The sequence below is a fragment of the Henckelia pumila genome, chromosome 2, assembly GCF_033568475.1.
Source record: "Henckelia pumila isolate YLH828 chromosome 2, ASM3356847v2, whole genome shotgun sequence".
Classification (NCBI taxonomy): Eukaryota; Viridiplantae; Streptophyta; class Magnoliopsida; order Lamiales; family Gesneriaceae; genus Henckelia; species Henckelia pumila.
In genome coordinates, this window is record NC_133121.1 from 173,117,442 (window position 1) to 173,129,448 (window position 12,007).

General features: G+C 37.1%; 1 protein-coding gene across 2 annotated transcripts; it reads right to left on the reverse strand.

The window, feature by feature from the left end:
- Nucleotides 1–4,106: 4,106 nt before the first annotated feature.
- On the reverse strand, nt 4,107–10,884 carry LOC140881385 (protein PSK SIMULATOR 2-like). Of its 2 annotated transcripts, none has more exons than XM_073286652.1 (13): nt 10,666–10,884; nt 10,262–10,529; nt 9,330–9,649; nt 9,092–9,184; nt 8,920–9,010; nt 8,095–8,188; nt 7,274–7,371; nt 6,983–7,052; nt 5,717–5,820; nt 5,460–5,576; nt 5,251–5,327; nt 5,042–5,086; nt 4,107–4,925 (listed from the first exon to the last, which is right to left on the reverse strand). In XM_073286652.1, the coding sequence occupies exons 2-13, from the start codon at nt 10,526–10,528 to the stop codon at nt 4,457–4,459; spliced, it is 1,845 nt and encodes a 614-aa protein (XP_073142753.1). In that variant the 5' UTR covers nt 10,529; nt 10,666–10,884; the 3' UTR covers nt 4,107–4,456. The 2 variants fall into 2 exon arrangements, with proteins under 2 accessions (XP_073142753.1, XP_073142752.1); XM_073286651.1 differs by having other exon boundaries at nt 10,262–10,563.
- Nucleotides 10,885–12,007: the final 1,123 nt, after the last annotated feature.

Consider the following 12,007-nt stretch of genomic DNA (forward strand, 5'->3'; position numbering starts at 1 on the left):
ACTGCGGGTCAACCTTAGCACACTAGTCTAGATCCCACGTCTACAAGTTTGCTCTACTGCGACTGCAATGCAAATACCCATGCATCATTGTTTAAGCTCTATAAGCCTTAACTAAGCTATTTCATATTCCTAAATATTTTTAGAAATCCAAAGCTATACCTACATCCGTCGTCAATCCTTTTTTGTCGCTTGCCTCAAGACTAGGCCACAGCTCCCCTACAATGCCTAGATCGCTCCGATACATCCGGATTCTCAATAGGTCACCTAGAATTTCATAGATCTAAGCTTGAAGGCCTAGGAAACAAGAGAGAGAAGGGTGAAGGTGCGAGTGAAATGAGGCATCGAACCTTCTATTTATAGGCGACGATCAGAGCGTTCGATCGCACGTTCGGAGCATCCGATCACATATCGGAGCATCCGATGTCCCATCAGTAGTAAGCAATGACGTCCCCTTGCTGAGTTCATGTCGGTCGTCATGATCGGAGCGTCCAAACACTGATCGGATTGTCCGATCTCGGAACATTGCATTCGATCTTGGAACGTTGCGTCCGATCTCACCTTTTCTTAATTGTGATTATCTTCCCTTAATTATCTTATATTGGGTATGGGTCACTACAAGAAAACTGAATGATTCCACCGGTAAGGATCACTTTCCCCTCCCCTTTATTGATCAGATGGTTGAGAGGTTGGCTGGGCATTCGCTTTACTATTTTTTTTAGATGGCTATTCGAGTTATATGCAAATTCCAATAGCGCAGAAGACCAATATAAAACCACTTTTACATGTTCATATGGTACTTTTGCATATAAACGAATGTCATTTGGTTTATGTAATGCTCCAGCTACCTTTCAACGATGCATGCTAGCTATTTTCCATGGCATGGTAGAAAAGTTCATTGAAGTATTCATGGATAATTTTTCCGTGGTTGGATCGTCTTTTGATGATTGCTTGTGTAATTTAGAAAAAAGTTTTTAAAAGGTGTGAGAAATGTAATCTTGTGCTAAATTGGGAAAAGTGTCATTTTATGGTGAAAGAAGGAATTGTTTTAGGGCATAAGGTGTCTGAGAAAGGCGTGGAGGTGGATCGTGCTAAAATTGAAGTGATTGAAAAACTTCCACCCCCCACGAATTTGAAAGGAATAAGAAGTTTTTTAGGGCATGCTGGTTTTTATAGGAGATTTATCAAAGATTTTTCTTCCATTGCTAAGCCCCTAACTAATTTGTTGATGAAGGAGATGCCTTTTAATTTTTCTAATGAGTGTATACAGGCATTGCAAATACTGAAGCAGAATATGACCAGTGCACCAGTAATTGTGTTACATGTGATTTACTATGCCAGTTACACGACATTGGTGTATGATGCCAGTTACACGACATTGGGAGTTGTCCTCGGACAGAAGAAAGATAAAGTGTTACATGTGATTTACTATGCCAGTATCACACTGTCAGCCACCCAGTTGAACTAAGACACCACTGAAAAAGAGTTACTTGCAGTCGTGTTTGCGGTGGACAAGTTCATATTGTATTTGGTGGGAAGCAAAGTCATTGTACTGACCATTCGGCGTTGAAGTATTTGATGAACAAGAAGGATGTGAAGTCAAGGTTGATTCTTTGGGTACTATTGCTACAGGAATTTGATATGGAAATTGTTGACAGAAAAGGGTCTGAGAATCAAGTTGTGAATCATTTATCTCATCTGGAAAATCAGGGGATTTAGAAGCAGGTAATACATGAAGATTTCGCAGATGAGCAACTGTTTGAGGAAACAAATTTACCCTGGTATGCAGACATTGTTAATTATCTTTCAAATAAGTTTCTTCCCCCGCACATGAATTATGAACAGAAAAAAAAATTTCTCTGAATTGAAATATTTTTTGTGGAAAGATCCTTTGCTTTTTAAGATTTGTACAGATGGTTTTTTTTGTAGATGCATTCCAGCGGAAAAGATAAGTTCTATACTCACACATTTTCAAACAGAAACGACTAGAGGACATTTTGGAGCGGGAAAACCGCTGCTAAAGTTCTCCAATCGGGGTTTTATTGGCCTTAACTGTTTAAGGATGCTTATAACTATGTTCTTGCATGTGATTAGTGACAACAAGTTGGGAATATTTCTAGGAGATACAAGATTCCTTTGAATAATATTCTTGTGAGTGAAGTTTTCGATGTGTAAGACATTGATTTTATGGGACTATTTCCTGTGTCTGAGGGGCATGAATATATATTGGTAGCGGTAGTTTACGCATCCAAGTAGGTAGAGACACTTTCTTGTAGAACTAATGACTCTAGAGTGGTTGTGAAATTTTTGAAAAAATTTGTGTTTGCAAGATATGGAACACCTAGGGTCATTATTAGTGATTGAGAAACCCACTTTTGTAATCACCAATTTGGCACATTATTGAGTATGTACGGGATCACACATAAGGTGGAAACACCTTATCACCCCCAAACCAGTGGACAAATTGAAGTGTCGAACAAGAAATTGAAAAGAATATTGGAAAAGACTGTGAATTCCAATAGAAAAAAAGTTGTCAAATAAATTAGATGATTCTTTATGGGCCTATCGCACTGCATTTAAAACACCTATAAGCACATCTCCTTTTAGGTTGTTATATGGAAAAACATGTCATCTTTCTGTTGAACATGAACATAAAGCTTTATGGGTTACTAAATTTCTTGATTTTTATGTTAATGATACAGGCGCAGAGAGGATGCTACCGTTGAATGAGCTAGATGAGCTCAAATTGGATGCATATGAGAGTGCTAGGAAAAAGAAAAAACCAAAAGATGGCATGATCAGAATATAATCTCTTGTGAGTTCGAAGTGGGCTAACAAGTATTACTATTTAACTCACGTCAAATCATGGAACATTAGATTTATCATTGGGGTATTAGCATAACATTAGATCTATCATTGGGGTATTACCGATAAGTGAGACCCTATCTATACAGGCATTGCCTTCAATAAATGTGGGGTCCATGATTTTTTAGTGAACCCCGCATGTATTGATAAATTATATTCCATAGATCTATCATGGAGGTAATGTTTGTATAGGTAGGTTGAAATCATCCGATATTACCCATATGTTAGGTTGAAATCTACCATATTTTCCACCATGAATGATCGGGTTGCACAGATTGAAAAAGGGGGAAAAGCCATCCTATTCGTTTCCATAAGATAGCCAACTTTAACAAAATACTTTCCATTCTTGCTATCAATCCAAAATCTTATGTTTCTCTGCCACTTTTTGATGGAATGTCTAGAATTGCTTTAGCTTCATGAGGGGAAAAACCAATCGCACTTGTTCCTCGTTCCAGGCCCCCGAATTCGTATAAAACTCTCCATTTTAGTGCCATTGTCATGAAGATGGTCCAAGCAACTTTTGTACGAGGGTATACCCAGAATTCAAGGATCCGATTCAGCCAAAGTATTTTGTTCATTACCCACTTGCCAACACAACCCTCTCTTGATAAGATCACGACTTCACATTAGAAAATGTCAGATATAAGAAGGATCCCCAACTCCGCCACCACATAATGTTTGAATATTTAAAGTACTGAGCCTCAATGACTCTTGCTATCAAGGAATTGGGCGACTTAATATTTATCTACTAGCAAAGTTTTGTTTAAAACAGTTAGGTTTTAGAAACCTTAACCCACATTTGCGTTTACATAGATACGTCCGCGTCAACCAATCCATTCCCTATTTATCATTCTTCGTTCCATCAAAAATTTGCACAAGTCTGTTACTCACTATGGCGAAGAGAGACATGAAGTTTAAAACAAGACATCGCTTAAGAAAGAATCACTTGCAATATTGATCTTATTAGCAACTCAACCCATAGATTTTTTTTTGAAGTACATGCCTTAATCATTTGTTCAATCCTTTCACTCGAATAGGTAAACTTTAATATTTTGTTGGTCGGAGTTTGGGTATTTACTTGAGTATAATTTTTTTCAGATTTAGCTTGATTCGATTAATTTACTGTCCATATATATCATATTCACAGATGATCATGATGTCTGATGAGATCTATATAAACAGTTGGTGATACTTCTGGAATGCATGATAAATCACAATTTTTCAGAAAAGAAAGAACAAGGATATCATCAAAGGAGATATGCTGCTATTAATGACCAAGCGAATCAACTTAATCCAGTATCTTTTACTACATGACTACACCAGGTAGTATCTAGGAACCCCAGTGTCACATCCCCAGACAGTCTTAAAACTCATGGTAGGCATTCGCAAATGCATAGAACTATTCGACGTTTCCAACATTGACAGGCAGAGATTTGGTTTGGATGTCATCTACCAAAACTATAGCAGTCAAATCGTCGTCTATACAGTAACAAAGCCTCCAACTGGAAAATATCACAATACACACAAGAAGGATATATACAAAAGTAGCCCAGATTCATATATGCAAGACAAATCAAATAAAAGAATGAATGCTTCATATAAGATCCTGTCTAGGAGCTAAAAAGGTTGAGTCTAGCCCGTCGAGTATGTCCAAAGCATCAGCCTTTGGATGGTTCAATTCTCTACGTGGGGAGCTGCCCGTGCTCCTACTCAATGACCAACCTTTATTGTTTTTCGTCTTAGCAAACTCTTGGCTTTTGCTCAACCCGAGAGCCAGCTTTCTCCTTTTCATGACCTCTTCCAACAGATTTCTGTCCTCTAAAGTAATTTTGTATTTATGAAGTTTAAGGTTTTTGGCATTTACATTTGATTGTTTACAAGTCGGGGGAGATTTAGGCAGAGGTCTATGTCCATTATCTCTATATCTCACAAGGCTGATGAGATGATGAAGCCACGTTACTAGCTCAAGAATGCAAGACTCCACCTTTTGTTTGTCAGCATGATAGAGCGTCTGCAGGCGGATAAGATTGTTATGTGCATCTGTCTTCTTGCCAAACTCATTACTGTTGGGAAAAACCAGGAATTAAATTTCTCATTTTGTGAAAGCGAAAATATCTGTCGATAACTGAGACAACAGATGTAGGTACGAGAAGAGACTGAGCTCAAGGCGATGACTTACCCATTGTTTGCCCACTCTCCGACCCATCCAAACCCTTGATGTGCTCTGGTTCAAGTTGCCACAAGGGAAAACACAGTGTTATTATATTTATCAAAATGATTAGACTTAGCAAACCCGAAAATAAAAAAGGAACATGTTGAAACATTCATAAGCTCCAAAAAATGGCAACTATGTCATTTGACTCTTTTAATTACTGAATCGAATCTCACTTGGTAGTATCTACAGCTACTGGAACAAGCCACTGGAGAGTTTTTTCCATCTCAGATTTGATTAGAGGAACAGTGAGCTGCAAAATGGACAACAAGGCATCTAACTTCAGTGATTCTACCAAAAGAAAAAACATCGAAACTTTACTAACCGCAAGCATGAGATAAAAATCGCGTGATTCGTAAAATTAACTGCATATTTGCGACTGTACCTTACTCTTGGAATCAACTAAATGTAATTGGGAACGAATAGAAGCCCTGACAGTTGGAGGTAATCCATTGTACAATGTATCTCTCACATTTGCAGGAAGAGAGGTTGGACGTGATGCCTTTAACAAAATTAAATCAATCAAGATAAGAATCTGCTAGATTAATATCACAGAGACCAAATATTACATGACCACAGATATAAGTTCACAACAGATCAAGCATTACACTACTACAGAAATAAACCGTGTCGCATACTTACAATGTTATCAATCTGCGTAATTAAGTTGGCATAATGTAAAGCAAGACCAGCAACGCCTAGTCTTTCTGGTTTATTTGAAGAAAGCTTGGCAGCTGCCACCAATCCTGCTCAATTGAAGCATACAACATAAGTAAGACATATATACACCCTATCTTCTAAGTGGCACCAAGACATGTTTTCTAATCTATAAGAGTTTATATGATTTATTTTCCAAACATTTGAACCCAACAACTTCCCCAACAAATGCAAACTCGTGTTCCCATCCCCATTGACCTTTTGAGTTTCAAGTTCCATCATAGACGTAACTACGTAAGTCAAATATTGTATTGCATTCTCCTTTCAATTTATTTCTGCAGCTGTTCAAAATTCAACATGATATTACAGTAGGAATTCCGATGTAGGGCTTTTATCTAGATGTATCTAAATCACATAAACATGAACAGCCAAAAATCCCCGGTTAACAATACGTGGACGCCAACCCTGTAATGGATAGTAACCATGCTTCTAACAATCAGTTCTGACTGCCTGCCCATCATGGTCGAAAGTTGGACCATTTGTGATGATATCCGCGCACAAGAAATGTCTCGATCACAGTTCATGTGGACAGGACCGGCGAAAAATTTCTAAACATTAATGGGAAAGCGAATAGCAACTCTTCAGATGATCTGTTCTGACGGCAGACCTCGAACTGGTCATTACTTTACAATCTGCATGTTTGATCTGTCCTATGTTGAGAAAAAGCATGAAACTTCTAAACTGCAGCTAGACAAAATATATCTGCATGTCTGCTTTTTGTCTCTCTTGTTTTAGAATACACCATCGTATGAGATATTTTTTGGTGCTTCAAGATGAACTATTCTATTAAAAAAAATTCGCATTCCATTTGAGGGGAGCATTATGAATCAAAGAATATCTTATATAATCCAATTTGATAAATATAAAATTTCCAACTTTTCTTTGATCAGATCTGATCTTGATCCATGTGACAACAGAGATTAAGTATAATATTTAACTCAATGTATTTTCACCAAAGTCGGAAATTTGGAGTCAATTAAACAGAGTGAAGAAAAAGATTATCACCTATAAAAATTCAAAGACAAGTAAAATACTATATTCATGATTAAGTGAAACCATGCTGAGAGGGAATGAACTTTGTATTTATCTTTGTAACATTTATGCCACTGATAATATCCATACAAAATCGCAAATCCCCTTACGCCACAGAAAAAAGGCAAAAAGAACATGAAACAATAAAGATATTTGTACCATTATCTCCAAATGAATCTGAAATCTCTTGATGAATGAAAGTCACAATGTCAACAAGCTTCTCCAAAATCTAAAGAGAGAAACATCAATCAGTATTTGTTTTATAACCATCATCATTATTATCAACACAAATATGCAATAAGAAGCACAATTGAAAATTTTTCATCATGTCAACAAGCAAATATACAAAGTACCAAAATGATCGAGTAAGGTGGCAACGTGGATTTGATGGAACATGAAAATAGCATGGAGGGGTTCTGTCATCAATAACCTAGGGACTTTGAGAGATACCTGCTCCAAACTTTTAGACCAAAGAGATTTCCTTTTCAAGCTCTTCACGAGTTTTCTTTGGTGCTTGAGTTCACTTTGTAACATCGCGAGACTCTCTCCTGCAATAAAAGGAATAAAAAAAATAAAAAGCAGTCCCCTCAATTAAGATAAGCTAACTTTTGATAGCAGAAGAATTGACCAAAGACTCATGGTACGGGCCTACAATCTCCTGATCCTCTATTTCTACCTTCACATAGACAGCATATATTTACCAGACATCAATATATAATCATTACTGAATACATTGACACTGACACAAAAATTCATAATTACGCAGATTAAGTGCTTCCTCAAATGCCTATAGACGATAAAATCTCATACAGCCGCACAAAAGCCTCTTTCTCATTGTTCATAAAGAATTTAACTTAAAAACAAACATTAGATAAACAATACACTATCCAACAAACACTTCGGACAAGGAGATGTGTCATCATACAAAATTATGTACTCATAAACTTAGTGCACAACACAATTAAAGTGATGTTCAAACAAGTGGTAGAAAGATCTGTCATACCATAACAAAAAATGCAAATTTTTTATACAAGATGCAGCGACAATTAATGAATCATGAAAGATAAAATAGGAGTACCTTGATGAATAAAAGCCAAAGTAGACATCTTTAAACAGTAGAGAGACAACTAAAAATTCCATTAGGCAAATAATGTAATTACACACATTCACGCATGCCACCCACCACCCAGCTCATTACCTCTCCCACCATAATTAATATTAATCACTCACGAATAGCTTCTTTTTTAGGATATAATTACATCATATCTAACCTTTCCGAGGCAGATGTAATGAATCTACTTCCTCTAGCTTCCTCTGATAATCTTGCTCAAATCTGTCCAAAGCATGCAACTCATGATATAATTCCTGCAGACACATCATCATGCTCGTTCTTGTTAGCTGATGAAGTGAACACATTCTATTTAATATCCTTTTTTTCAAGGGAAAAAAGACTGTAGCATGTAATTAATTTTGGCAGCTTGTATCAGTAGTTTGAATTATTAAAACTTTCGACACCTCACTAGTAATAGTTCACCTCATCAATCATGCCTAAATTCCTCGGAAATATTTCGAACATACTTTGTTTGAGATGAGATGACAATTTTGGAAGACTGTACACGTGTATGCACACACCGCACAATAACAAATCCTCAATAAATGAAAACCTTGAAGCAAAATAAACTACAAACTATGTTTGCTTAAGTTTTAAACAGAATGAATCCAAAGCATATGGACGCTGAGTAAAGCTTCACACCATATTCAGCTCAGGCATACTTTAAATAAATAATCACAGGATAAATGGCCTCCCCTCCCACTCTCCTAGCTCAAGTAAGGTCAGCTAGAATACTTGTTCATGAGCACTCACTCAAACAGGTCAAGTGATAAAGCTGTTGCAACAGCCTGATAATTAACAAAACAACAGAATCTTGTGAGTTTCTTAAACAGAAGAGTACATGATGAAATTTGCCAAACAACAAGATATCCTAATCGCAGTGTCTATGCCCCCACTGGCCACTAAGCCGCAGCAGGCGATCACCCAGCATAACTGGAAACGACGAACCATAGTTAAAACCCATAAAATAATGCGTGGAACTCACAGAGGTATGCTGAGCCAGAGTGTTAAGTTCCAGCATAGTAATTTCTGCCTCTTCCCTTTGTTGCTTATGAATCTCAGGATCTGTGTCCAACCTAACAAGGTGAAATCTACTTCAGCTAATATGTTTCTTAAAAAAAAGATTTTTCTAACCTAGAGATTGAAGTTTCAATTACTTCGAGAAAAATCTGTCAAGATTGTGCCATTGTGGATCTTTACACATGTTTCCAAATCTGACAACCTCCCGAGAGAAGACATCAAATTCCTCCCTGCATTGCAGTAAAATGTAATAAACAACAAAAAAACAAACTGCCCAAAATTTTATTTGTGGAGGAACTACAGAGGGTGAAGATGAGCTGAGGAGGATAGACGATTTTGTCAGCGAAAACAGACTACAATAGAAAGATGCAGCACCTCTTATCAGCAGCAGCAACGCTAAGAAGCTCATCCATATCTGTGGAAACCAACCGCTTCACCCCTTCTGAACGCAAAACATCATTTTTAAGAAACTTGACATTTTCTGCAGAAAGAGACTGCAGCAAGTATGAGCCTTTAGCAATGGTATTAGCAACTTCAAATGCCAGAATAGAAATCCTGTTCCCCCTAGAAACCGCGCCAGTTGTAAATCCACCAGAATTTAAATTTGTCATGCTGCTACCTAGAGTATCTAAAACTTCCACAGCCATTTCTAGGCTTGCTATGCCAGCCTTTCCCAGAAATGTGCTTTGATGATCCTGTCAGATAAGAGTAACTTGCCTTATTGTCGGTGCAAAAATATATTATCCCAACGCAACGTAGTTTCAGCAATTCTTCGTTCATAAAACAAGATAATTGGGTTTGAACTGAAATTCTACACATCAACTAGAGTAGAATGGTAACAGAACAATGATATATTTTTTTATGTAGGGGCACAGGAACTGCCGAGTAATCATATCTACAAAGATTATTAGTCACTGAACAAAATATCGAGCATTCTTTCTTTCTCAATCATGAATGCTCACGGGGTGGTTTAGACAAGAGGCAAACATAATCCAAACTCTGCAACTCCAAATCATATGAACGATGGATCAATTCCAGTCACCGATAAAAGCAACCATAATTTGTTAAACTTAGTCTTTCCTACTCAACTCTTGGCTACAATCTCATTCAATAAAAAACAATCCCAGCCAGTGTCAGAGCAGCAAATACAATCTTCAACTAAGTGAGTGGCGAGTCAAGGTACCAGTGGAGTTCAAATAATAGTCCCATTTCAATAGGGCGTCTGCTCCTTACATCAACCCAATATCAACAGCATACACAGATGAAAACTCGCACATACCTTCGAAAATTCAGCATTAATAGCATACCTTGTTCTGTGGGGTTCTAGCTGGTGTTGACGGCTTCAGTTCGCGGGAAATCGACAGGTACAGCTCACCGGAATCATACAAATTCCGCGGCAGCTTTCCGAAAACATTGATCCCATCAGAATATGGATAGGAATCATCGTCATTTTTCTGCTCACTAAAACTCCCCATTGATTTGAGCTTCCCTGAAAACCTTGAGGTACTGTCATTCTCAGGCTCCGGTGGATTCCTTCTCTTTTTCGACCTTCCGCCAGAACACACACCTCCCATTCTGTACCAAAAATCCACACCTATTCAAAAATAATCTTCAACAGAAAAGGAAACAGAGAACACTGATCATTCTCTCGATCGAATAGATCAAAACATACATTTAAAAATCAGCTAAATTTAACCCGTTAAAAGCTTACCAATGGAGGAAAAAATGATCAGGAAGAATCCAAGAACAGCGTGAAAAGTATATGATTACGAATTACAATCAACCGCGTGAAATCAGGTCATTAAAAGTGGCCGTACTCGAGTTATGGAGAGTTCAATTGGAGGAAAATGGAGTTGAATTCATGAAAACTACGAAGCGCCAGCGATACGAAACACGGGATCAGCTACAGTAGACTATTGACTTCTTTTGGCTCTAGTTTCCATTTGTTCACGTTCTTTTTACTATAATACCCTTTTATCTACACACATATATATATTAATTAATATAATAGGGGAAACAATTCATTTCTTATTACCTTATTTAATTTTAGGTGTTGGTTCACTAAGTTGTGTTTGGATGAAAATATTTCAAATTAGTAGATTTTAAATATATTCAAATACATTTTTGTTATTTAGAGAAGTAACTTCCTAAACTTTGAATCCATTCATTTTATGTTTATATGGTATTTCATGTGAAAACCCGAATATCGATCAAAGAATTAATTCAGTTGAGGACCGAAATTCAGTCGACGCAGTTTAGCAGACATAATTCAGCCTCGCTACAGCTGCTGCTCCATATTTGTTTCAGTTGTTGCTCCAGATTTGTAATTGACGCATTAACTCGAAATCATGAAAATTAAGGGTAATAAATGGGGTGCCTAACAGTCAGAATTTTTCCTATAAATAACAATCAAATTTTTGATTAAGGGTTACACAATATTATGAGCAAAAACACAGCATAATTGAGATCGAGTGTTCAGTTGAGCTAGCAGTCCAGTTGAGGAAGGACCAGTTGAGCTACCTCATGGACAACCGAAATCTATTTAGCAATCCACAATAAGTGGACATTTTGTTATAAATTATTATAATATGTTTTCTGGATTTCCAGCATGTCAATTTACGATTTTTTGCTCGAATATGCATACTGTGATTTTTTGTATACCAAAGCTTGTCAACTAGTGGTAGGAATTTATATTCCGACTCTTTGAACTTTGAACACTGAATCTCTGGCCTCACCCTTTAGAGGAATAACATATAAGAAACATAAATCAATTAGCCACAGAAGTTTGCAAGTAACTTGGTACATTCTCTAAATTTTCTGCTTTCTGATTTTCTGGAAAAGCACGTCTCTGTTCATTTCTCTGTTATGAAAATACTATGTGATAAACTCTGTTAAAATGATTTTAAATATATGATGGGAGATTTCTCTCATTTACTGACTGACAATCATATCACTCACCCATCGAACCACCCTCTCAGATAAAATTGAAGATGAGCTAGATGATGATGAGCAAAATCATTTTTGGTCCTGGTAAACCAAAGCTGGGACACCTC

Excerpts from the sequence above, each read along its gene's own strand:
- LOC140881385 (XM_073286652.1), bottom strand. The coding sequence starts at position 10,528 with ATGGGAGGTGTGTGTTCTGGCGGAAGGTCGAAAAAGAGAAGGAATCCA. Across the intron at positions 8,189-8,919 it reads CTCTGGCTCAGCATACCTCT|GAATTATATCATGAGTTGCA; the intron begins GTGAGTTCCACG and ends ATGTGTCTGCAG. Across the intron at positions 5,328-5,459 it reads TAGTTGATTCCAAGAGTAAG|CTCACTGTTCCTCTAATCAA; the intron begins GTACAGTCGCAA and ends TCCATTTTGCAG.